Source organism: Rana temporaria, chromosome 1, assembly GCF_905171775.1.
Source record: "Rana temporaria chromosome 1, aRanTem1.1, whole genome shotgun sequence".
NCBI classification, from domain to species: Eukaryota; Metazoa; Chordata; class Amphibia; order Anura; family Ranidae; genus Rana; species Rana temporaria.
Genome location: NC_053489.1, coordinates 622,207,276 through 622,232,627, shown reverse-complemented (window position 1 = coordinate 622,232,627; position 25,352 = coordinate 622,207,276). Strand labels below are relative to the sequence as shown.

At 45.5% G+C, this 25,352-nt stretch overlaps 1 protein-coding gene across 1 annotated transcript; it reads left to right on the top strand.

The window, feature by feature from the left end:
- The first annotated feature begins 22,470 nt into the window (after nucleotides 1-22,470).
- LOC120942871 (general transcription factor II-I repeat domain-containing protein 2B-like) lies at nucleotides 22,471-23,817 on the top strand. The gene has a single exon (XM_040355804.1). The coding sequence runs from the start codon at nucleotides 22,648-22,650 to the stop codon at nucleotides 23,815-23,817; it is 1,170 nt and encodes a 389-aa protein (XP_040211738.1). The 5' UTR covers nucleotides 22,471-22,647.
- The last annotated feature ends 1,535 nt before the right edge of the window (nucleotides 23,818-25,352 follow it).

The window sequence follows — 25,352 nt, the reverse complement described above, 5'->3', positions numbered from 1 at the left end:
GTAAGGGGGGGGGTCAGTGCGTCAGGTAAGGGGGGGGTCAGTGTGTCAGGTAAGGGGTTTCAGTGTGTCAGGTAAGGGGGGGTCAGTGTGTCAGGTAAGGGGGGGGGGGGGTCAGTGTGTCAGGTAAGGGGGGGTCAGTGTGTCAGGTAAGGGGGGGGGTCAGTGTGTCAGGTAAGGGGGGGGTCAGTGTGTCAGGTAAGGGGGGGGTCAGTGTGTCAGGTAAGGGGGGGGGTCAGTGTGTCAGGTAAGGGGGGGGTCAGTGTGTCAGGTAAGGGGGGGGGGCAGTGTGTCAGGTAAGGGGGGGGGGGGTCAGTGTGTCAGGTAAGGGGTTTCAGTGTGTCAGGTAAGGGGGGGTCAGTGTGTCAGGTACAGGGGGGGGTCAGTGTGTCAGGTAAGGTGGGTCAGTGTGTCAGGTAAGGGGGGGTCAGTGTATGTGTCAGGTGAGGGGGGGTCATTGTGTCAGGTAAGGGGGGTCAGATAGGTCACATGTGTTGCAAGGGCAGAGTAAAGTGATGTCAGGGGCGCAGCGGGGAGGGGGGGGGGCGCAAAATTAGGATTTGCCTACGGTGTCAAAGATCCCTGCACCGGCCCTGCGCTTTCCTATTGGTCGATTGTAAAGTAGATTTCAAGGAGGAACACTTCCGCATTCCAAGGTCCATGACAGTCAGAGATATGCAATTTTGGAAAAACGATATTCCTCCATGGCATCTGTCACCTTCTGCCAAACTCACTGGGAAAACACGACCGAACCTCTGTGGAAAATTCAAACAATTAGAAAGGCAAGTCAACACCACCAATCAGCAGTGGTGGGACAAATTCTTCCTAGAGCAATGTATCAACACTCAGATCTCATCCAGAGGCCTAAGAATCATGAAAGAGAGTGTCCCATTTTTTTAGATGACAATAATATCAAGGAATGGTCCAGCCTTTACGAATTCTGCACTGCAAAATGGATGCGTATACTAATCTCCCATAGAGACAGCAGGTTCAACAAATTAAACTACCAGATAAAAAATATTATTGATATCAATGGTCACTCCACACCTATCCCTCTCACTTGGCTAGAGGTACTTAAGAATAATACCAAAAGAGACGAGGATCTTCTTGTCAACATGAAAATGGGAAAATGTAAAAGAGACTTAGATGACTACAACTTTGATAGCATCTTTACATAGAATATAAAATAATTTTCTCACCCCGCCACTGCATCATCTGCACCTTCAGCTTCCATCCATTCCTCATACCAACAAGGCCCATTTCTTCCCCCTCCACCCCTCACGAGTTTACGACCCTACAGACCTTGTGGGTCTGTAATCTCTAACATATATCATAGACATACTCCTCCACCTCCTGTAAATCATCCACCCTGCCCATCTCAACACAATTTAAAAAATAACTGAAAAAAAATAAGCATACAAATAACAATAGGGGCAACAATAGAGATCTGATTACTGCCCTGAACCACTACTACAATAGACCTAGCTCGATACCAGTTCCAGATCTCACCCCACCCACCTCCAACATTACTCCCATTGTGGCTTCCAGTACTTCCGGCCCACCCATCACCAATATGGCCACTGTTATATCTAGTAATAGCAATCTACCAATGAGCATCTTGAATAGCACTTTGGACAACACCATATTGGGACCTTGTACAGATCCGCATGATCCTTCTCCAAGTGTCATAGGACCGAACATCCCCACCAGCCATACATTACCTTCCAACCACAGCCCGGTTGTTGTTTTTTTAATCCTCAGTCCTCCTCCAGCAACAACTTCACGCAAAAGAAAGCTCACAGGAGAGGCTGCAGAGGACGAACTAGACAATTATCAAAATGTCCAGAAACTATTAAAATTGTGAAAATCTTCAATCTATCCAAGCATATTCTTTCTCTCGCAGACCCTTAATTACTCAGCCGTGGCCTTAACTTTGCTCTAATCAATAGACCTAACCTGTCTTGCTCTTTAACCACTTAAGGACCTTGAGTGTTTTTCAGATTCAGCGTTTACAAGACTAAAACATTTTTTTTTGCTAGAAAATTACTTAAAACCCCCAAACATTATATATATATTTTTCTAACACCCTAGAGAATAAAATGGCGGTCATTGCAATACTTTTTGTCACACCGTATTTGCGCAGCGGTCTATAAGCGCACTTTTTTTAAAAAAAAAAATCACTTTTTTAATAAAAAAATAAGACAACAGTAAAGTTAGCCCAATTTTTTTATATATTGTGAAAAATAATACTTTAACCCTTAAAAATCTCCATAGGCGACGTTTAAAACATTCTATAGGTTGCATCTTTTGAGCTACAGAGGAGGTCTAGGGCTAGAATTATTGCTCACACTCTAACGATCGCGGTGAAACCTCACTTGTGTGGTTTGAACACCGTTTTCATATGCGGACACTACTCACGTATGCATTCGCTTCTGCACGCGAACTCGTCGGGACGGGGCGCTTTAAAAAAAAATTTGTTTGTTTTCTTATTTATTTTTATTTATTTTATTATTTTTTACACTGGAAAAAAAAAATGGATCACTTTTATTCCTATTACAAGGAATGTAAACAACCCTTGTAATAGAAAAAAGCATGACAGGTCCTCTTAAATATGAGATCTGGGGTCAAAAAGACCTCAGATCTCATATTTAGACTTAAAGCAATATTTTCTAAATGTCATTTTTTCAATTTTTTTTTTTTTATTTACATTTTTTTTGCATTTAAGAAGCATGGGCGGAAGTGATGTTTTGACGTCACTTTCGCCCTGCTATGCTATGGGGACGGGTGGGGGCTATCTTGCCCTCACTCGTATCCCAGCTGAGGAGAGGAAAGGACCCGATCGCTTCTGCCGCTACCGACGGCTTCGGTAAGCCGCGGGAGAGCGGCAGGAGGGGGGCCCTCTCCCGCCGCCGATAATGGTGATTTTGCGGTGAATCCCCTGCTGAGACCACCGTCATCGTTTACAGGACCGCTCACAGTAAAGATAGATACCTCGGTTGTGACAGAAGCTGCTGCCGTTACCAAGATATCCGTCTTTAACCACTTAAGGACCACCTAACGACGATATACATCGGCAGAATGGCACAATCACGTATCTGTACGTGATTGTATAAAGCCCAGCGGTGGGTCACGGGCGCGCGCCCCGGTCCGAAGCTCCGTGACCTCGGCCGCAGGACTCGCGGACCCGATCGCCGCTAGAGTCCGGCGATCGGTCCCCGGGTGAGGTACTCTTACCAGAACTGGTGGACTCATTTGTTATATGACAGTGGGTCAAGCAGGCATGAGATCTTAAAGATCTGGATCCAGATCAATGTAGATGGACTGTCGCGGTTCCCAAAAGTCTGGATCAATCCTGCAGAGAGGTCAGATGGAACTTGCACTTTTTCCTCTAGCAGATGGATGTCAGAGTAGATCCGAGCAAGCTCCAATAAAATAAAAAAGGAACAAAAAAAGAAGATGCTCCCAATGGTGCAGGTAAAAAAAACAATGATGGTGCATTTAATAAAATTGCCATACAAATACAAAGTAAAAAATGATCACAGTAGAACTAATACAAAGCAATGTGGGGTGCAGTAATGCTGGTCCGACTCGTTTAGACTAAAACAGTCATCAACTGGGGCATCAATAGTATTTCCGCTGAACCCACGATCAGCTTCCCATCTACATCCTTGTTGAATGAATCCAAATCCATTTCTGAGATCTATTCACTGAGGATGACTTGTCCAGACAGCTTATGCCTTGTACACACGATCAGAATTTCCGATGGAAAAAGCCAGACTGACTTTTTCCATCGGATATTCCGATCGTGTGTAGCCCCATCAGAGTTTTTCCATCGGATATTTCGAGGAATTCAGTCGGAGTTTAGATATAGAACATGTTCTATTTTTCATTGATGGAATTCCAATGAGATTTGGCCGGGCAAAAGCCTGATCGTGTGTATGCAGCATTAAACAACATCTAGCCGGATGCAGGAGAGAGTGAGAGTGAGAGAGTGGTGGTGTGAGTGGAGAGGACCTGCCTCCCCTCCCCTGTGCGAAAATCTATGCTGCGGAGCTGCATCTAAAGATGGACTCATACCCCCAGCAATCATCGCTTTAATGCTCACCTTATTTTCCTTGTTTCTCCTTGGCTGCTGGAGCTAGTGACTGTATACCGCTCGGTGCTAAGCTGTGAGTGGGTCCCCCGGTTGTGTGTGCGTGTGCCCCTCTGGCCAGGAGCCGGCTTGCATCTGCACGGAGGAGCGGGGAGTGACCGGAGTCACCCGACGTCACCTGACTCCCGAGATCTTGCGGGATTTCGGGACCCCGCGAGTGCGTCTTCCCTGCGCACGGAGCAGAGCTGGGGGAGCGAATCGGCGAACCAGTGGAACCTGTGGGAAAACGAGTGGCCCCCGCTGGAGTTAACAGAGGAACTCAACAGAGGAACCTATACTGCACGTGAGGCTGCTGGTAAGGGGACACCTGCTGCAGCTTGTGGGAAGAGGCAGTTACCGATCATTGGTGGCTGCCTGGGTTGCTTGCATTTTGACTATTTCTGGGCGATTGCTGAGTTTGGGCGTCCCTGCTTTGGTGATTGACTTATTCCCTGTTTAAAAAAAAAAGGGGGGTAAGAAGTAAGGGGGAGCGGATTTAATTAACTTCCGAAAGGAAGGAGAAGGAGAGCAGCCCTTTAAAAAAATATAAGGAAAGAGTGTAACACAATTGCACAAATTGCTCAACAGAGGCGAGCCTGTCACAAGAAGGGGGTGGTGCGAGCAACTCAGCAACTCAGCATCATAATTGCATATAAGGGACTGTCTAGTAGCAACCAGTCAAATTGAAGAAAAGAAGAAGTGTACTGCACCACACACTTTATATTTGTCTCACTGTGCCTGTGATTGGTTGCACCTCTTATGGTTTCTGCGCTCTCCAAATTATAAAATCTAAGAGACAATTACTCAGCAAACAGAAACAGGCAATAGCCTACAACTCTAATGAGACACAAGTTTTATGGCAGCTGCATGATACCAATTACTAGAAGCTATCCATCTTCTTAAAAGACGCTCACTACTTTGTAAAACGCATTTTGCCCGTACTTGAGAGTGAACCAGATTACAGATATAATTGTTGTGTGCAGTCGTTAATCGGTATACACGGGCTAAAAGCCAACTAAAAACATTGTCTATTCCCCATGTTTACTATGTCCAAAAGTGCACCCCACGTAGAGGGGGCTCCTGTTACAAGGTCCGCTAAGGACAAGGACAAAGATAAAGGTAGCCAGGTAGCAGCAGCCAAGCTGGAACGCTTTTTCCACCCCTCAAAGCCCAATACTCACTCCCCAGCTAAGGGGGGGTGGCATCGGCTGCAGTGCATCCTAAGGGTACACTACCCCCGTCAGTTGATAGGCGGAGTTTGGGGACAGCATTAGCAGCACCCCCTAAGACACCTAACTTAGCTAATTCTACTGGTCCTAAAAGTCAATCCAACAAGGGCCCTGGTGGGGGGAGAAATGAGACTGTGGCAATATCGGCTGAAGAGACCACTTCAGGATCTACCGTAAACACTGATCTGGAGCTATCTCAGGAGCCCACATTAAAAGATGTTAAGTTACATAAAACAACCATGGCAGGTGGCGTAACAGGAAGTGAGGGCGAACCTACATTGAAAGACCTCCTGCATGCCATAAACGCTTGCAAGGACTCAATCACTGGCCTAGAGACTCAGTTGAAAGGCATTAAGGAGGACTTATGTTCAATGGGGGACAAATTGAGTAAGACCATGGAAAGAACCACCATTCTAGAGGAAAGATTAAGTACAGTTGAGGATGATTTATTCCCCCTTCGGCAAGAAATCTCAGGGTTAAAGAAACAAATGGACATGCAGGGGGCCAAGATCGATGACTTGGAAAATAGAAGTCGTAGAAATAATATTCGAATTATCGGCATACCAGAGAGGAGTGAGGGAGCTAACCCCATTGAATTTCTCGAGGGCTGGTTTAGGGAGACTTTTGGGGCCACAACTTTTTCACCCTTTTTTGGCATCGAACGTACCCATCGGGTCCCCTTTAAACCACGCCTGCCAAGTGAGCGCCCTAGACCATTGCTTGTCAAAATGTTCAACTATACCGACAAAGTGACCCTGCTCCGAAAGGCCAGAGAAAAAGGGGATATTTTATAAACAACATCTAGCCGCACCCCCTCCCATCATTCATTCCAGTCTTAAACCCAAATCCATATTTTTTCGCACTCACTCCAAGGGTCCATAGTTGGAAAGTTTTTACTGAGTGTTTTTTTTTTCTGACATGGTCAAATTGTGCAACCCCACCAGCGACTTTTCCAAAGAAGCAGATCTTTTGATCTCGACCCCCTTACCCGACGGCATCATCTCCAAAGTAGAAAGTTCATTCATTCATAAATCATTCTATTCAATACCCTATTTCTACCTTCTACCCAAAATTCATAAAAGCCAATATCCCCCCCCCCCCCGCAGACCTATCTTGGCCTCCATGGACAGGCTTCAGATTATACGTTAATCAGTTCTTGCAACCCATAGTCCTTCAACTCCAGTCGTACATCCGGGATGGGACACATCTTTTGGAATTGCTTTTGCCTTACACATTGGAACCTACGTCTGGTTATCTCTAGACGTTAGCTTCCTAATACACCTCCATCCCCCATACCTTCGGTATCATGGCATTGGAGCATTTTCTGGCTATGGACCCCCTTATTAATCCCTGTAAAGCCACTTTCATCATAGAATCCACAAAATTCTGTTTAACACACAATTACTTCACCTTCAAAGATTTCTACCTACAGCAACAAGGGACAGCAATGGGGCTAATTTTGCCTCCTCCTATGCCAATTTTACTTACAAATGAAAGTAACCAGACTTCTTTAGCTTTTTTAGACTTGGAGCTTGGACATGATGGACAAGAAATATATGCTAAGAACTAAACAAAGCCCACAGCTGGCAATTCATTCCTGCATTTCAAAAGCTGCCACTACCCAAAATGGGTCCAAAACATCCCAAAAGGCCAATTCTGTTGCCTCAGACAGAATTGTGCACAAGACACTGATTACATCCAACTGGGTGGCAAACTTAAAAACACATTTTTGGAGAAACAATACCCGGAGAGTCTAGTCGAACAAGTGTACAAACTATACCTTCATGGGAAAAACCCCCAAAACCAACTTACCCCCCAAAACCAACTTACCCCCCAAAGACTGCTCAAGTAGATTTATCACCACTTTCCACTCCAAGCACAAGAAAATGGAAAGAACTTTGTCTGATCATTGGGACATCCTGCAACAAGACTGTCATCTTAAATCCATTCTTAACCCACACCTGAGGGTCACTTATCAAAGGGCTCCCAATCTCAAGAACAAAATTGCCCCCAGTAAACTCAAAACCACTCCAGTTTTTTCTCCAACATCCTTATTCCCTTAATTGGGATGTACCAATGTCGCAAAAAACTTTGCAAAATGTGCCAATTTGTAGAACATGGCCAGAAATCATTCTGCACCAAAGGAAACACTTATCCCTTGAAAGGCTTCTACAATTGCTCCTCCTTCTACGTAGTATATGGCCTCACTTGTCCATGCTGTCTAATATACGTTGGCCGCACTATTCGGCCCCTCAGAAAGCGCTTTGGAGAACACAGGAGGTACATTGAGGGTGGGACAGACCCACACAAGTAACATATCTATTTACCTATTTTAGTAATTTGCCTTCATGTCACCATCCCCATGGAGGCCTCCACCATGATGGCGGCTGCTCCGGCCACACAAGGCCTGATCCGGGATCCAGACAAATCCATTGCAGATATACAAGACCCGGCAACCTCACACAGTGAGTAACCAGCAGATGCCCTTATTATCCCCTATGTCCACTGAATCACTGATAGGCAGGACACTGGATGGCACCCCCCCTCATGCCAATGGATAATTTCAACACTACTCCCGAACACCCTGGGGCCCACTACAGATCTCTTCCCTCTACCACCACTGACTTTTCAGCCCTGATGGAGACTTTTTCCAAAATGCTTTCTAGGGGATATGCCCAAAATGCCTCACAAATTACTTCAACAATACAGGCTAATTTGCAGCACCTGGGAGCCAGGATAGTTAAAACTGACCAAACTATTGCCATGGCCCAGCAGAATTCTGATAGGATCCAAGAATTACATGAACAGCTGGACATTGCATACTCAAAACTCGATGACCTCGAAAATAGGAATCAAAAGGTACAATTTCAGGCTTAGAGGCCTTCCTGAATCGTTTAAAGAAACAGATAAAATTGTTTGGGCGTTTTATCAAAAATCGAATCCCTGATATACCAGATTATAGGCTGGAATTAGACCGTGCTCACAGAGCCCTCCAACCTCCATGCCAAGATGGCCTACGCAGGGATATAGTGGTAAAGCCGTATTTTTTTCAGAGTTAAAGAGGAGGTCATGCGCAAGGCCGGGGAAGCTGAATATATATTTGGCAATATATCTGGATTGCGTGTAAATGTTTCAAAATTTTTAGCACTTAACATGACAGTCCCTCCCAACGTACTTGGTAACTTGAAGCCATTTCCCGTTCTCTTGGTGCTCGGCCTCCATCCCGTATCTGGGGGTCAATTTACCCCCTAAAACAGATGCTTCTCCGCTGTGTTTTCAGAAATGTAACCACACAGGAACTATTTTACACATATGGTGGTATTGCCCATGCATAAGAGGTCTTTGGAACAAAGTATTTTCTTTGATTTGCAAGGTGTCATCAGTACGGGTCCCCCAAACACCAGACATAGCTCTTCTTAACCTTAAAGTGAATAAGATAGACAAATATACTCAAGCATTGATTTTTTTCCATCCTGCTGAGAACCAAAATTACTATAGCAGCCCATTGGAAAAAAACATTGGTACCGATCACAGCGGTGAGGCGCAAAATCTCCTAAATCATGGCGCAGGAAAAAAAAGGGATTTTTATTAACAGCTTACCTGTAAAATCCTTTTCTTGTAGTACATCACGGGACACAGAGCAGCATAGCCATTACATATGGGTTATATAGTGTACCTTCAGGTGATGGACACTGGCACTCTCCGACAGGAAGTTCCCTCCCTATATAACCCCCACCCATAGTGGGAGTACCTCAGTTTTGTAGCAAGCAATATGCATCCCAAAATTCCCCATAAGAGGGGTGGGAGCTCTGTGTCCCGTGATGTACTACAAGAAAAGGATTTTACAGGTAAGCTGTTAATAAAAATCCCTTTTTCTTTATCGTACATCACGGGACACAGAGCAGCATAGCCATTACATATGGGATGTCCCCAAGCAATGCTCCATGAGGGGAGGGAGACAACCAGAAAAAACCAAACAAGAGGTGCCACCGGACAAGAGGAGATTAAACTGCGGCCCGCAGTACCGCCTGCCCAAAGGCTGAATCAGCGTTCCTCCTAACGTCCATTTGATAAAATTTTGCAAATGTGTGGACAGATGACCAGGTTGCTGCCCTGCAGACCTGAGCCATAGGGACCTGGTGATACGCTGCCCAAGAGGCACTTATAGCTCTAGTGGAATGAGCCTTAACCGATAAGGGTGGACTCTTCCCCTTCAGGCCATAGGCCTGAATAATCGTCTGTCTAATCCACTTAGCAATAGTGGCCTTAGACGCTGCCTGGCCCTTCTTGGGCCCTTCCGGCAGAATGAATAAGACGTCCGTCTTACGAATCTGGGCTGTAGCTTCCAAGTAAATCTTTACAGCTCTAACTACATCCAAGGAATGTAGTAACCTCTCTTCCTTAGAAGAAGGCTTTGGAAAAAATGATGGAAGAATCACATCTTGATTAAGGTGAAAATTTGATACCACCTTAGGCAGGAAGGACGGAAGCGGCCGCAAAACGACCCTGTCCTTATGCAATAATAAATAAGGTGCCTTACATGACAAGGCTGCCAACTCCGACACCCTTCTGGCGGATGCCATGGCCACCAGAAACACTAGTTTCCTAGTCAAAAGGACCAAAGGAATCACGGACAAGGGCTCAAAGGGCTGCCTTTGCAAGGCCGATAGAACCAAATTTAGATCCCAAGGATACAGGGGAGCTTTAATCGGGGGATTCACCCGAATAACACCTTGTAAAAAGGATTTCATTAAGGAATGGGCAGCCAACGATCTCTGGAAGAAGACCGACAAGGCAGACACCTGCCCCTTGATTGTGCCGACCGCCAAACCTTTTTCCACTCCCAACTGTAAAAACTCCAGGATTCTCCCAATAGTATATTTGCGGGGATCCCATTTCCTGGTTTCACACCAGGTAATATAGGCCTTCCACACCCTATAGTATATTAACCTGGAAACTGGTTTTCTTGCGTTTATAAGGGTAGAAACGACCTGCCCTGAAAGGCCTCTGTTTCTGAGAATCAGGGACTCAGCCGCCAGGCCGTTAAATTTAGGGCCTGTAAGGCAGGGTGGTAGAATGGCCCTTGTGAGAGGAGGTCCGGACGTAGAGGGAGGACCCAAGGCTCCTCTACGGTCATCCTTTTTATCAAGGAGTACCAAGGTCTTCGGGGCCACGCTGGGGCCACTAGAATCGCTGGCTTGCGTTCCCTTTGAATTCTGTGAAGAAGACGGGGTAGCATCCGTATTGGAGGGAAGGCATAGATTAGCGCAAACTGATGCCAAGGACACACCAAGGCATCTGTCCCGCAGGCCAATGGATCCCTCGTTCGAGAGACAAAGTTTGCTACTTTGGCATTGAATCTGGACGCCATAATGTCCACCTCCGGAGTACCCCACTTCCGGCAAATGACCTGGAACACTTCGGGATGGAGGGACCACTCCCCTGGGGACATCTGTTGGCGGCTGAGGAAGTCCGCTTGCCAATTGTCCACCCCGGGGATAAAGATAGCTGAGATGCAGGGGACATGGGCTTCTGCCCATGAAAAGATCCGATCTACCTCCCTTTGGGCTGCCTGACTCCTGGTGCCACCCTGGTGGTTTATATATGCTACGGCAGTGGCATTGTCGGATTGTACCCTTACTGGGGAGCCCTGCAGAACCTCCGTCCAGCCCAAAAGAGCCAACCGAGCTGCTCGGATCTCTAAGACATTTATGGGTAGGGCTGATTCTGCCCTTGACCATTTCCCCTGTAGGGTTAAATCGTCTAGGACTGCACCCCAACCTGATAGGCTGGCGTCCGTGGTTACTATCCTCCATGAGGGGGGATTGAACGATCTTCCTTTCAGAAGATTTTTTGTGACTAGCCACCAACACAGGCTCTGCCTTACCGCATAGGGAAGGGAAATGGGAAGATCCAAGGCCTGGAGTCTTTTGTCCCAGGCCGCGAGAATTGCTCTCTGTAGTCTCCGAGAATGGATCTGGGCATAGGGCACTGCCTCGAAGGTGGCCACTAGCTTTCCCAACAGGCGCATGCAGAGGCGTATAGATGGCCTTGTGCTGCTTAGGACTATGTGGATTAACTCCCTTATCGAGTCCACTCTGGACTGGGGCAGGAAGATCCGTTGTTGTCTTGTATCTAAAATCAGACCTAGATACTCCAACCTTCTTGTGGGCTGTAAAGCCGATTTGTCCCGGTTTAGAACCCAACCCAGGGACTCTAGGCAGTTTACTGCTAGCAACACTGCCCGATTTAGACCGGCCGCTGAGTGGTCGACTACCAGAAGATCGTCTAGGTAGGCCATGATCAGAATGCCCTGTTCCCTTAGGATGGCTAATACGGGGGCCAGGATCTTCGTAAAAACCCGAGGGGCCGTGGCTAGTCCGAACGGAAGAGCCACGAACTGATAATGCCGATAGTTTAGGGCAAAACGCAGATACCTGTAATGGCCTGGGAAAATCGGAACGTGCAGGTATGCGTCCTTTATATCGATGGAGGCCAAGAACTCCTTTCCTTGGAGGGCGGCCACCACCGAACGAATGGACTCCATTCGAAAAGACCGGACTCTTAAAAAGCGGTTTAATAACTTTAGGTCCAGAATAGGCCTGACGTCGCCGTTTGGCTTCGGGACAACGAAGAGGTTTGAGTAAAACCCTTGTCCTTGCTCCCCTGCTGGTACTTCCATAATCACTCCTTGAGATAGGAGTCGCTCTAGGGCGGACAGAAGCGATGCCTGTCTCTGAGGGTCGCCTGGAAGTCTTGACATTTGAAAGTGAGGAGGGGGGAACTCCCGAAACTCCAGCTTGTACCCCTGAGTTACTGAGGACAGAACCCATTGGTCGGTAACTTGGGCCCCCCACAACTCCGAGAACAACCGGAGTCTTCCCCCCACTCGAGAGAGTGGGGGCGCCCCTTCACAAGGCTGCCTTAGGGGCAGCCTTAACCGGCTTACGGTTCCACGGTCTCTTGTTCCCTGCAGCTTGCCCCTGGGGCCTGTTTGCAGCTGCGCGTCCAGGAGGCCGTCGATACTGCCTAGAGAATGAGGGCCCTGGAACTGGAGAGGTTGGGCGCTTAAAAGAGGGACCTCGGAACCTTTTCTTAACCGGTAAAAGGGTGCTCTTACCACTAGAGATCTTTTGAATATATTTGTCAAGATCTTCTCCAAACAATCTCTCTCCTTGAAAGGAGAATCCTGTAAGGAGTTTTTTGCAGGGGGTTTCTGCAGACCAGTTCTTTAACCAAAGTAATCTTCTCATGTGGACCAAATACAGGGATAGGCGGGACGCCTGTTGGATTGAATCCTTGATAGCGTCTACCGCGAAACATAAGGCTCTAGGTAGATCGGCTAAGTCCTGAGCCTGTTGAGCCGGGAGGTCCTTTAGGGCCTGCTTGGCCTGGTCTTTTAAAGCCTGGCAGACGCCAATGGCAGCTACAGCTGGCTGGACCACTGCCCCCGCTGTGGAAAAGGATGCCTTTAGTAAGGTCTCAAGCCTTTTATCCACAGGATCTTTGAACATGTGAATATTGTCCACTGGACATGTTAAAGCTTTATTGACACATGATATGGCTGCGTCAACAGTGGGGACAGCCCATTTTTTTGAAAACTCCTCCTCTAAAGGGTACATAACTGCGAACCTTTTAGGAGGCAGAAAAATCCTGTCTGGCTTAACCCAGTCCTGAAATATCAGGTCCTTTAACAAAGGATGGACCGGGAACACCAGGTTGGCTTGGGGCGCTTTTAGGGAGCCCAATGAGGACACAGCGGAGGCCAGAGGCTGAGGCAAAGGCATTTTAAAAGCTGACCGCACCATATCCATTAAGGACTGAACCCACAATTTTTCTGCGTGAGAAGCTGAAAAAGGTTCTTCTATAGTAGAATCTTCAGAACCCAAATGGTCCAGATGATCCTCAGCCTGGTCTCCTGTATCTTCCAATTCCTCAGTGGAAAGGACATCTTCCTCAGGAGATTCAAACCTGGGAGACGGGGACCTAGCCCGCTTCTTCCCGGATAAAGAGGCCGTAATAAGAGCGGCCATCCTCTTTTCAAATCCACCCAAGGTGGAGGCTAACATCTCTTCCGTGACATAGGAAGGAGTTGGTTGAATAGGGCCCGCCATAGCACCTAGCAACCCCGATGGCTCACCCAGGGCAGCAACCTCCGGATCCTCCGGGGAGGTAGGGGCAGGTGGATTCTGGGAAATATCCTCCGAGCCCGATGGGGAACCCTTCGGCTTTTTAACACCTTTAGCATTTTTAGCGTTCCCTGCACCCTTAGGAGCCATAATAACAAATCTGAGATACTCCGCTAATATACAACTAACTGTAATAGCTGGAGAAAAAACACACATTTAAATAAATGAGGAAAAAAATTTAGGCTAGGGTAATGTTAGACAGAAACTAAACTTCCCAAAACCTAACAAGAGATAGCAATATTGAGCCCCAAGGGCTTAATCATATCCTAATATTGCTTCCCTTAATGCTGGGCTAAGAGAGTACCAAATACTAAGTACTCTGACTGCTACTTAGTACACCGGCTTTTTAGAGAAAATATGAGCTTAAACAGCTCTTTAGCAAGGTGTGTACAAAAAAACGGCCACTAGGTGTCACTGTGTCAGCATAACATAGGCAAACCTATCCTGCTCAGCTCAGCATCGCTGCTCCGTGTCCCTTCACAGCCTTCAGCAAACTGACAGGCTAAATAGAGTTTTTCCCTCTGATGTACAGAGGGGAGGGAACTCCCTGGGCGTCCCCCGCCCCTCCACGCAGCGTCGGCGCCTATAACAGTGCGCGCGCGCGCTCCCGACGCCGCTTTCAGGAAGCAGGAAGCAGAATCCATGTGGGGAGAGGAGCCCGGGAGCTGCTGGAGATACACAGACATCAGGAAGTAAGTAATTTAAACCTGACATGCTCCCTTTTACATTTCATGGAGCAAAACACCTTGTAGCAGCAGCAGCAGTCTATTAGCCCAGCCAGAGGAACAGTATACCTGGGTGTTTGAGCCATCCAGTCATGCAGACTTTGTGGTTTCTCTTTTAGCCCATGCACAGAGGCATAAAAAAGGCTTTTCCCCAGAGTCCCCTGTGGGGAGCCCACTGACAAACCAAGTTCCGTAGGCCCCCCGCTTACCTTTCCACGCCGCAGGGTATTGCTCATGCAAGAGGCCCAATCTTCCCCCTTCACCGTGGGTATGGTCATAGACCTTCAGGGACCGGGGTCCAAGTCAGGAACACCACACACCTGGACCTATACAGCACTACTGGCAGCAGGTATTCATAGGTTAAAAAACCCAGTCCTGGAACCCAGAGTCCAGCCCTCCAAGGAGAGGCATTATAGGCAAAACCCCATCCACGAATTGGGGCCCGGGTACCGTCCACTTTGGCTATGAAGCACCTTGGACGGATCCGGTCGGCTGGCCCTGGTCCCAAGGACAAACTGCAGGCACAACCTTCAACGTGCACCAACACCTAAGACACTGGCGAAAAAACTGAGGTACTCCCACTATGGGTGGGGGTTATATAGGGAGGGAACTTCCTGTCGGAGAGTGCCAGTGTCCATCACCTGAAGGTACACTATATAACCCATATGTAATGGCTATGCTGCTCTGTGTCCCGTGATGTACGATAAAGAAAATTGTTATCATTATACAAGACAACATCCGTATGTTTGAACGTACTTGGGAACCATGGGCAAAATATTGTGACATCCCCCTTATTCCAGGCGTAGTCCCCCTTTAACTGACTGCTCTGGGTGACCCTACTAGTTCCCCCACCTCCTCCTATACTTTTCCTTCCCTAGCCTTTACTCCTCTGCTTTCTTTCTTCTTTCCCCCCTGATTTATGTTAATGTTCTCAAGCCTAGGCCGATCCTGACCTCTTTCTTCTTTCACCCGTTTTAGATGGGCACGGAACAGTAATATAGGAGCTAAGCTCCGCTGGAACTCCTATCCACTCCGGTTCTCTTCTACCCAATCAAGTTCCAGTTATAGTTTGACCAATAGCTATACCACCAGTTCTGGTTGTTCTGAGTCGTCTTGACAACGCTTCTTCGCCCCTCACCCCCTGTAAAGACCCTGCAGTCTTGGGTTATGTAAATGGTATGGATCGCAGCTGCAGAGGTTTCTCAGGTATGATACCCTTATTCACTCTCTATAATAGCTAGAAAGTTCAGGGATCAGGTCATCACAACCTCTTATTTAGACACCAAAATATGATACTGTTAATACCTATTCCTTCATAGGCATTTGTGTAAAGGTAACAGGCATGTATGGATTACAGTGGTATAGCATAGGATAACTATCTTCCTGAGATCAAACAAGAGATGCAAGTGAAGTTACTTATGACAGTCTGTACTTGGCATTAATATATGGTCAGTCCGTAGGTGTCATAGGCTTGCTCTATATTATTACTGGTAAACCATTATACTTGCGGTTAGTTGCTTGTCCCCTTAGTTGTAGAAGATAGTTCCTAGTGATAAGCCAAGTCGCTGTAAACTGTATCTGGAGATTGTCCTAGAGGAGGAGGTAGTGATGGTAGCTTATGCTTGTTCAGCTGTATTGCTCAGGGCTTGAGTATTCTGTTCAGGGTCTCCAAAAGGTAGGTATCGGGTTCCGTGTTCCAGATCTAGTAATCCGTCTGGTAATGCAGGGTTCAGACACTCAGGTGGCGGCAGGCGTCCTACGAGAATTGTGGAACACCTAGCCGCCATCTCTGAGGGTTTAAATAGCAAGCAAGCGTGTGAGGAAGCCGGGGGAACGCTGAGGCGCACTTCCGCGTTCCAGAGTGGAACGCATGCGACCGCGCACCGGAAGTGACGCGGCACATTGGCCAAACTGAGCCTGATTGCAAGAAACTGAGTTGAAATCAGAAAAAACATGAAGGGGAAAGCGAGAATCATTACAGATAATGACAGAGGCATTACACCCCCTCGGTGGTGACAGTGGTTAGGGTGTGCGGCATCCAACGGACCCCAGCGAAATGGCCTACCAGACCGGGGGTGCATGCTACGCGGAGCTCCATGTTGCTGAAAGGGGCCCCAGTGACTTACTGGGTCCCCCCATCTACTGAAGAGATCCCAGGCTGTATGCCGTTCGGTGGGGGTCGGCTTGAGGAGAACCCGGATGCAGGTTGTCCAAGAGGGCTTGAACGAAAACCATCGGGTATCTGGTGACCGGGACATTGACAGGTACACTTCAACTGTCACCCGGTGACCCTAATCTAATCTACTGGGAGGATTCGCTCAATCCAGTTAGCTCATCCAAGTATTAGGCCTGTGGCAGAGGCCCTTAGAGCCAGGTCTGTGGCAGAGGCCTGTTCCTCCCAGCAACCTAAAGTGACACTTCGGCTGCCAGGCTCGTGGCAGGAGTCTGTCCGGGGGCACTTCACCCACTCTGGCTAGAGTGGTGACAAACTGTATCTACTACTACTGAGAGCAGGATTGCTCTTTCTCATATCCAGGCCTGATACTGCAAAGTTCTCTATCGCTTCATCAACCTTTCCTCTCTACCTCATGTTGATGTTGGTCATGTTGGGCCGAAAATAAAGCATTCAGAAAACCTTCATTTATTGTCTGGACATTCGCTCACTAATCTACTCATAAACTTTCTCCCTAGACAACGGTAATGCCGCATACACACCATCACTTTATGTGATGAAAAAAAAACGACATTTTCTGTGAAGTAAAAAACTACGTTTTTGAAACTTCAATTTTCAAAGACGAAGTTGCCTACACACCATCGTTTTCTCACAATGTTCTAGCAAAGCGAGGTTACGTTCCACCACGTTTTTCCATTGAAGCTCGCTTCATAAGTAGCTTCTGGGCATGCGCGGATGAAAAAACGTCGTTTTAAACAACGTTTTTGCTACACACGGTCAATTTCTGTGAAGTAAAAAGTGCACTTTTGAAAAACGACACATAAAATTGAAGCATGCTTCAATTTTTTTTGGTCGTTTTTTAGAAGACATAAAACTACGTTTTCCCCCACACACGGTCAATTAAAGTGACGTTTTTAAAAACGTCATTTTTTTTCATCACATAAAACGACCGTGTGTACGCAGCATAAGAGGTAACTTAATATGCAGATCCCAAAACAAACCAGCGGCTCCTGAGGGGGTAGCGCTACATTTCCATAAAAGTAAGGAAAACATTTGGTACAAATGGTATCAAGGATTGGAAAAGTTTTTTTTTCTGTGAATTTTAAATTCAATAAAATAATTGAAATAAAAAAAAAGTAATCATGCTCTGCTAAAGTAATCATGCTCTGCTTCAGTATGTCACAGTACATGTTGGCATTCATGGTTCCCTCAATGAACTGTAGATCCCCAGTGCCGGCAGCACTCATGCAGCCCCAGACCATGACCCTCCCACCACCATGCTAGACTGTAGGGAAGACACACATTTTTTTTTACTCCCGCCACACACACTTGATACCATCTGAACCAAATAAGTTTATCCTGGTCTCATCATACCACAGCAGGACATGATTTCAGTAATCCAGGTCCTTAGTCTGCTTGTCTTCAGTAAACTGTTTGCAGGCTTTCTTGTGCATCATCTTTAGAAGAGGCTAAGTTCTGGGACGACAGCCATGCAGACCAATTTGATGCAGTGTGTACGTATGGTCTGAGCACTGACAGGCTGACCCCCCCCCCCCCACCCTTTCAACTTCTGCAGCAATGCTGGCAACACTCATATGTCTATTTCCCAAAGAAAACCTGTGGATATGACACTGAGCACTTGCACACAACTTCTTTGGTCGACCATGGCGAGGCCTGGTCTGAACCTGTCTTGTTAAACCGCTGTATGGTCTTGGCCACTGTGCTGTAGCTCAGTTTCAAGGTCTTGACAATCTTCTTATAGCCTAGGCCATCCTTATGTAGTGCAACAGTTATTTTTTTCAGATCCTCAGAGTTCCTTGCCATGAGGTGCCATGTTGAACTTCCAGCAACCAGTATGAAAAGGTGAGAGTGATAACACCAAATTTAACACACCTGCTCCCCATTCACACCTGAGACTTTGTAACACTAGCGAGTCACATGACAATGGGGAGGGAAAATGGCTAATAGGCCCAATTTGGACATTTTCACTTAAGGGTGTACTTACTTTTGTTGCCAGTGGTTTAGACATTAATGGCTTTGTTTCAGGGGACAGAAAATGTACACTGTTATACAAGCTGTACACTCACTACTTTATATTGTAGTAAAGTGTCATTTGAGTGTTGTCACATAAAAAGATATAATAACATATTTACAAAAATGTGAGGGGTGTACTCACTTTTGGGAGATATTTTTTTTTTATTTTTTTATACATGGTAATCATATCCCTCTTCAGTGCCTCTTCTCAAAGGATAATAAATGCAGTTTAGTTAAATCGTTCCTCATAGCCGAGTTCCTCCGTCCATGCCTCTTATCAGTTTGGTTGTCCATTTCTGCACTCTATCCAGTTCCCGATAGCCTTTTTTTTTTTAACTGGTGCCCAAAACTAAACTGCATATTCCAGATAAGGTATTCTGCTTGGTTTTGAAACTATAACTTGGCATTGCATGTTATTATTAAGCCTATGGTCTTCCAGAACACTCAGATCCTTCTCAGTCATTGACTGCACTCCTCCTAGAATGTATGATGCATGGATGTTCTTTGTCCCCAAGTGCATAACTTTAAATTTTTTCAAAATGAAACATTTGCCACATTTTTGTACAATCAAACAGTGCATTCAGGTCTCCCTGTAAGTTGGAGACGTCCTGTAAGGATGTTATTCCACTGCATAGCTTGGTGTCATCTGTAAACACTATAGTACTTTTAATTCTAGGCCCTATATCATTTATAAATACCGTAGGTGAAAAAGTAATGGTCTCAACTCTCAACCTTGGGGTACACCACTAATACGTTTAACCACCAGTCTCTGATCTGAATACAGTCTTTTAGCCAGCTTTCTATCTATTCACAAGCTGAATTTTAGAAGCCTTTAGACTTTAAAGTGGAGTTCCACCCATAAATATAACATTACATCAGTAGTTTTAAAAAAAAATCATTAGTCCTTTAAGAATTTTTTTTTTTTTTTAGATGCCTTCAAAGTGTTGTTGCTAGGCAGAATAGTTAATCTTCCCTCTTCCTTCACCTAGGTGCTTAAGCTTCCTAACCTACACCGCACAGACTCCTGGGAATGTAGTGGGTGTAACTTTCCAGGAGTCTGTGCACTCCCCAGTCTCGAAGAATCATGTGACTTGGACAGTACAGGTGCTGAAACCTGATCTGAAACCTATTACACTGCTTGTGCAGCACTGAGCATGTGCAAGATCTGCAAGGCTGAAATCCAGGAAGTCATACAGTCTGGCTTCATGATGCCCACACTTAAGATGGCCCCAGTCAATTTCTATTTTATAAAGTGTCTAAATGCTGTAACAACCTAACAAAACGGACCTTAGTTTACAGACTAACTTTACTAGAATACATTAAGCTTGTGTATTAGAGGGGTATTTATATTGAAAAAGTGAAATTGTGGCCGGAACTCCGCTTTAAACGTATGTGTTAGCCATGTGTGGTGTACTGTGTCAAATGCGTTTGCAAAGTTTAAGTATACTATATCCAGAGACACTCATTTATCTATGTTTTCGCTTACTACTTCATAAAAATAACTTTTTTCTTTCATTAATCCATGTTACCACTTAGAATTTTGTATCTTCTTGACTTTAGTTGGAACAGACTTTACGCCCTTTTAGACACCACACTGTTCTTTTTTCCGATTCAGGATAAACCTGCAAATATACAGGTGCATCTCCCAAAAAATTTGAATATCATCAAAAAGTTAATTTATTTCAGTAAGTCAATTCAAAAAGTAAAACTCATATTTTATACAGATGCATTACCACACAGTGATATATTTCAAGCATTTATTTATTTAAATTTTGATGATTATGGCTTACAGCTAGTGAAAACCCAAAATGCAGAATCTCATAAAATTTGATTACAAAATATTATATATATATATATATATATATATATATATATATATATATATATATATATATATATATATATATATATATATATATAAGATATGTTTGAGATTAAAGGCAAACTTACAAACTCACTGCACAGAAAAGGGCTATGCACTCAAACAATTATAATAAAAAAAAAAACATTTAAATGTCTCTTATTAAATATATGGTGACAAGGAACTATACAGGTAATAATAGAGTGTTGAGTCAAGTAAATATGAATCAAAATGAATAAGGTGGGTAGCACAACCAAAGAGAGATACAGCTTGCAGATTGACACTGGGGTGAGAGTCAGAGGGCTAGCTATCCATCTGCCCCAAATTTTATAAAATCTTTTAGTTTTTTTTCGAGTCTTAAATGTGAGTTTATACAATGGTAAAGAGTAATTAATTTGTTTCAGCCATATGGGTCTTGTTGGGGACTGCAATCCCTTCCATGATAGTAATATGAACTTCTTTGCATACAAATATAAGATGCAGAGTCGTTTCTTAGCATGAGAGGGGATAGACAGGTAACCAAAAATGCCCAGAAGGCATGATATTTGGCAGACCCAGTGCGGAGGAAACAAAAGAACCTATATCTATCAAAAATCCGGAACCATGGGGCAGGTCCAGAAGCAGTGTAGGAAATCAGCAGTTTGGCCACATCCTCTAAAACAGACCTGGGCATTATACGGCCCGCTTACGTTCTCTGACCGGCCCGCGCATCACGCCGCCGCTGCCCGTCTTTTAAACGCCGCCGTCAATCTCCTTGCGGCCGCCGCCGTCACTTTCATCCTCAGGGAGCCACTGACGGTCTTTACCAGTACCGCAGTGGCTTCCTGGGTAATTGTCACGCCCGCTAACTGTTGTATAGCGGCACAGCCAGATCTGCTTAATAGTCAGCCTGGGCTGCGCCGCGGCCACTGTCAACAGCTTTTCCGGCCTGTTTAATTTGCTGCTTGCCGGGACTGGTGACGGACATCACACACGTGATGCTTCTCCGCAGACCGCGCAGGAGGACGTCATTGATATCACTCGTCAGTTGCGGCTGCCGCTGAAGAGAACGGGACCCTCTCTTCCCTGGCTCCCTCTCAAAGGGCGGACAGCACTTCACCGACTGCACCGTACACCACCTGAGCCTCCCGGACTCTCAGGCCAGGTGAGTGTGTATGCGTATTTAAAAAGACACCGGGCCCGAGGGGGAAGGGGTGCAGTGGTAGGGGCGGTTGCCCATAGATGCTGGCAGTACAATAAAAAGAAAATAAATAAAAGGGCACAGGTGGTCTGGGGGGGGCCTTGGGGAATGCTGCAACAAATTAAACGGCACAGGGGGATTAGGGGGGTTCTGCAGCTTGCAGCACCCTGCCTAATCCCCCTGTGTTTCATTTGTTGCAGCATCCAAATCCCCCCCCCCATGTCCCCCTGTGCCATTTTATTTGTTGCTTACAGCCTGCAAGCAAAAAATAAAACGGCATTGGTGGAGGGGGGGTGTTTGGGGGTAATCTATGCTACAAATCTGTGAGAACTGCTGCAGCTACATAATGTGGGGGAACTGCTACCTAAAATAGGGAAACTATGCTACAAATATGGGGGAACTATGCAACCAACCTAATACTTTGTTTTTGGTTGCATAGGCAGCCCTGGGTGCACGTGATTGGATCCTTGTCACAAGAGGACTCTAGGTCTCAAAATGTCTGCTAAAAAGAGAAAGGTAGATGCTGAATGCAGAGTCTTCCAAAAGAATTGGACTGCTAAGTATTTATTTACCGAAATCAGAGGTAAAGCCGCGTGTTTAGTTTGCGGGAAGCAGATCACCGTTTTTAAGGACTACAATTTAAGTCGGCATTACGAGACAAAACATGCTGCAAAATATAAAAACTTGACTGACGCAGAAAGGGTGCAGACTTCGGAAGCTTTGCTAGCTAAGTTGCAAAAGCAGCAAGGCTGTTTTACAAAACTTCACGCAGCCAGGGATGCAGCAACCCAGAGCAGCTTTGTGATATCCCACAAAATCGTGAAATACAGTAAGCCGTTCTCAGAGGGGGAGTTTATCAAAGAGTGCTTGGTGGACTCTGCAGCACTAATATGCCCTGGAAAAAAAAAGCGGCATTTGAGCAAGTCCCGCTGTCCAGGTGAACCGTGACTAGAAGGATCGAGGACATTGCGGGGAATTTGGAGCTTCAGCTGCAACGTGAAGTGGCACGTTTCGACTTTTTCTCCTTGGCTTTGGACGAAAGCTGTGATGTCCGCGACACAGCCCAGTTACTTGTATTCGTTCGCGGGAAAACCCCCGAGTTCAAGATTACGGAGGAGTTGGCAGCAATGCGGTCGATGAAAGGAACGACGACAGGGAGTGATCTGTTCACGGAGGTAAATGAGTGCATGGACAGGCTGGGACTGAAATGGGACAGACCGACAGGCGTCACAATGGACGGATGTCCAAATCTCACCGGAAAAAATGTCGGACTTTTGAAACGTATGCAAGATAAAGTGACTGAAATCGACATGGATCAGAAACTGGTATTTTTGCATTGTATTCTACACCAACATGTGTTATGCAAATCAGTGCTAAAAATTGACCATGTCATTGATGTTGTTACTAAAATAGTAAACTTCATCAGGGCAAGAGCATTGAACCACAGACAGTTTGTCGCACTATTGGAGGAGCATGAGACCGAGCATCGTGACATCGGCTACCACACAGCTGTCAGATGGCTCAGTCTGGGAAAAGTGCTAAAAAGAGTCTGGGACCTGAAAGCAGAGATTTGGGAGTATTGTGAGAAGAAAGGCAAAGACTTCCCTGAGCTCTCAGATGAGGACTGGATGGCAGATTTTGCATTTTCTGTTGATGTGACTGCACAGATGAATGAACTGAACACCAAACTGCAAGGCAAGGGCCTTTTTGTTCATGAAATGCACAGCCTGGTGAAGGCTTTCATGACAAAGTTACAGTTTCTTTCAAGACAACTGGAGAGCAACAATATAACTCACATGCAAACCCTGAAAGAAGTCACACCACCAGCTGATCACCTCTGCAGGTACTCATCCATGTTGGGAGCATTGCATGGTGAGTTTTCAAGGCGATTTGAAGATCTCAGACAAATCGAAGACAAAATGTGCCTGATTTCCTCTCCCTTTACCTGCAGTGTGGATAATGCACCCAGTGATGTTCAACTGGAACTCATCGACCTGCAGTCTGATGCAGTACTGGCAGAGCACTTTAAGTCAAGATCTCTGCTAGATTTCTACTCTTCTCTCAAGGAGGAGAACTTTCCAAACATGAGGAGACGTGCTCAGAAGATGTTGGTTCTCTTTGGCTCTATATATGTATGTGAACAAACATTTTCAATGATGAAGTTCACGAAATCCAGGTATAGATCCTCTCTCACTGATGATCATCTGTCAGCTGTGCTTCGCATCTCCACCTCAGACATTCAACCTGACTTCGATGCACTTGTTAAAGCCCAGCAGAGACTAGATTTCTCTCACTGAACAAGAAAAGAGAACTTAAAACACCAAAGACTACAAATGTTGTTAGTAGTGAAATGTTGTTAGTAGTGATGTTTAGTGACAGTTCAATATGATGTATCTTGCTTAACCTCCCTGGCGGTATGATTCTGTCAGAAAAAAGGTGCTGAAAGCGGTACCATTATTTGCAAGGAAATTTGGCGTTTTATATTGTAGGTCTGTCATTTTTAGAAATAACTCACTTAAATCTGACCAAACAAGATTCTAATAGGCATCCCGGGTATGACATTTTTTTAAAAACAAAATTATAAATTATAATATAATAAATAATTATAAATAATTATAACAAATAATAATATAATTATAATAAAAATTATTCAATAATGTAATCAAATTAAAATCACTGAAATTTGCTCAGTTGCAGAATTGTTGCTGTCATTATTTTTTTTTTTTTTATGACGAATTTCCCCACAAATCGCTATCGCACAATTCTGCAAGTGATTATAATTTATTATCGCTGTTTTTTAGCTGATCTAAAACTATTTTTGACATAAAGGGACACTTTTGGTTGCTATGGACAATCTACAGTTTGCAGGGAGAAAGAAACGTTTTTATTATATAAAATGACATGCATGACACAGGACAGACCACTAGGGACAAGGGGGGTGTGTTTTTTTTACATACAGTACTGTAATCTATAAGATTACAGTATACTGTATGTAAAGTGTTTGTTTACGTTTTTGAATTTGGCGCCGTTCTCCGCTCTCGTGCGTCGTAACGTCGCAGGGAACGGAGATCGGCGTCACACGGAGGCACTATGTGAATCGAGCGAGGTCCCGCTCGCTCACACAGCGCGGTGGCATCGCTGGATCCAGGGACAAGGTAAGTAAAAAGTGCCTGTGGATCTAGCGAGGCAAGCCCGTGACTGACACGGGGTTACCGATAGTAGCAAGAAAATCTAACCCCGTGTCAGTCTCGGGAAGACCGCCAGGGAGGTTAAAGGGGTAGTTAACTGAAATTTTTTTCTTTTAAACATTGGGGGAGATTTATCAAAACCTGTCCAGAGGAAAACTTGCTGAGTTGCCCATAGCAACCAATCAGATTGCTTCTTTCAGTTTTGAAAAGGCCTCTGAGAACTGAAAGAAGCAATCTGATTGGTTGCTATGGGCAACTCGGCAACGTTTCCTCTGGACGGGTTTTGATAAATCTCCCCCATTTTCTTTTCAACTGGTGACAGAAAGTTAGACAGATTTGTAAATTACTTCTATAAAAAATCTTGATCCTTCCAGTACTCTTTAGCCACTTTAGTGGCTGCATACTACTGAGGAAATCCCTTTCTTTCTTGGTTTGTGTGATTTGTTGTCCACAGTGTTCTCTGCTGACACCTCATTTAGGAGCTGTCCACAGCACCAATGGTTTGCTATGGAGATTTTCTCCTGCTCTTGCAGTTCCTAAAATGGACAGAGGTGTCAGCAGAGAGCACTGTGGACAACGCATCACGCAAATCAAGAAAGAAAGGGATTTCCTCAGTAGTATACAGCCGCTAAAAAGTTCTGGAA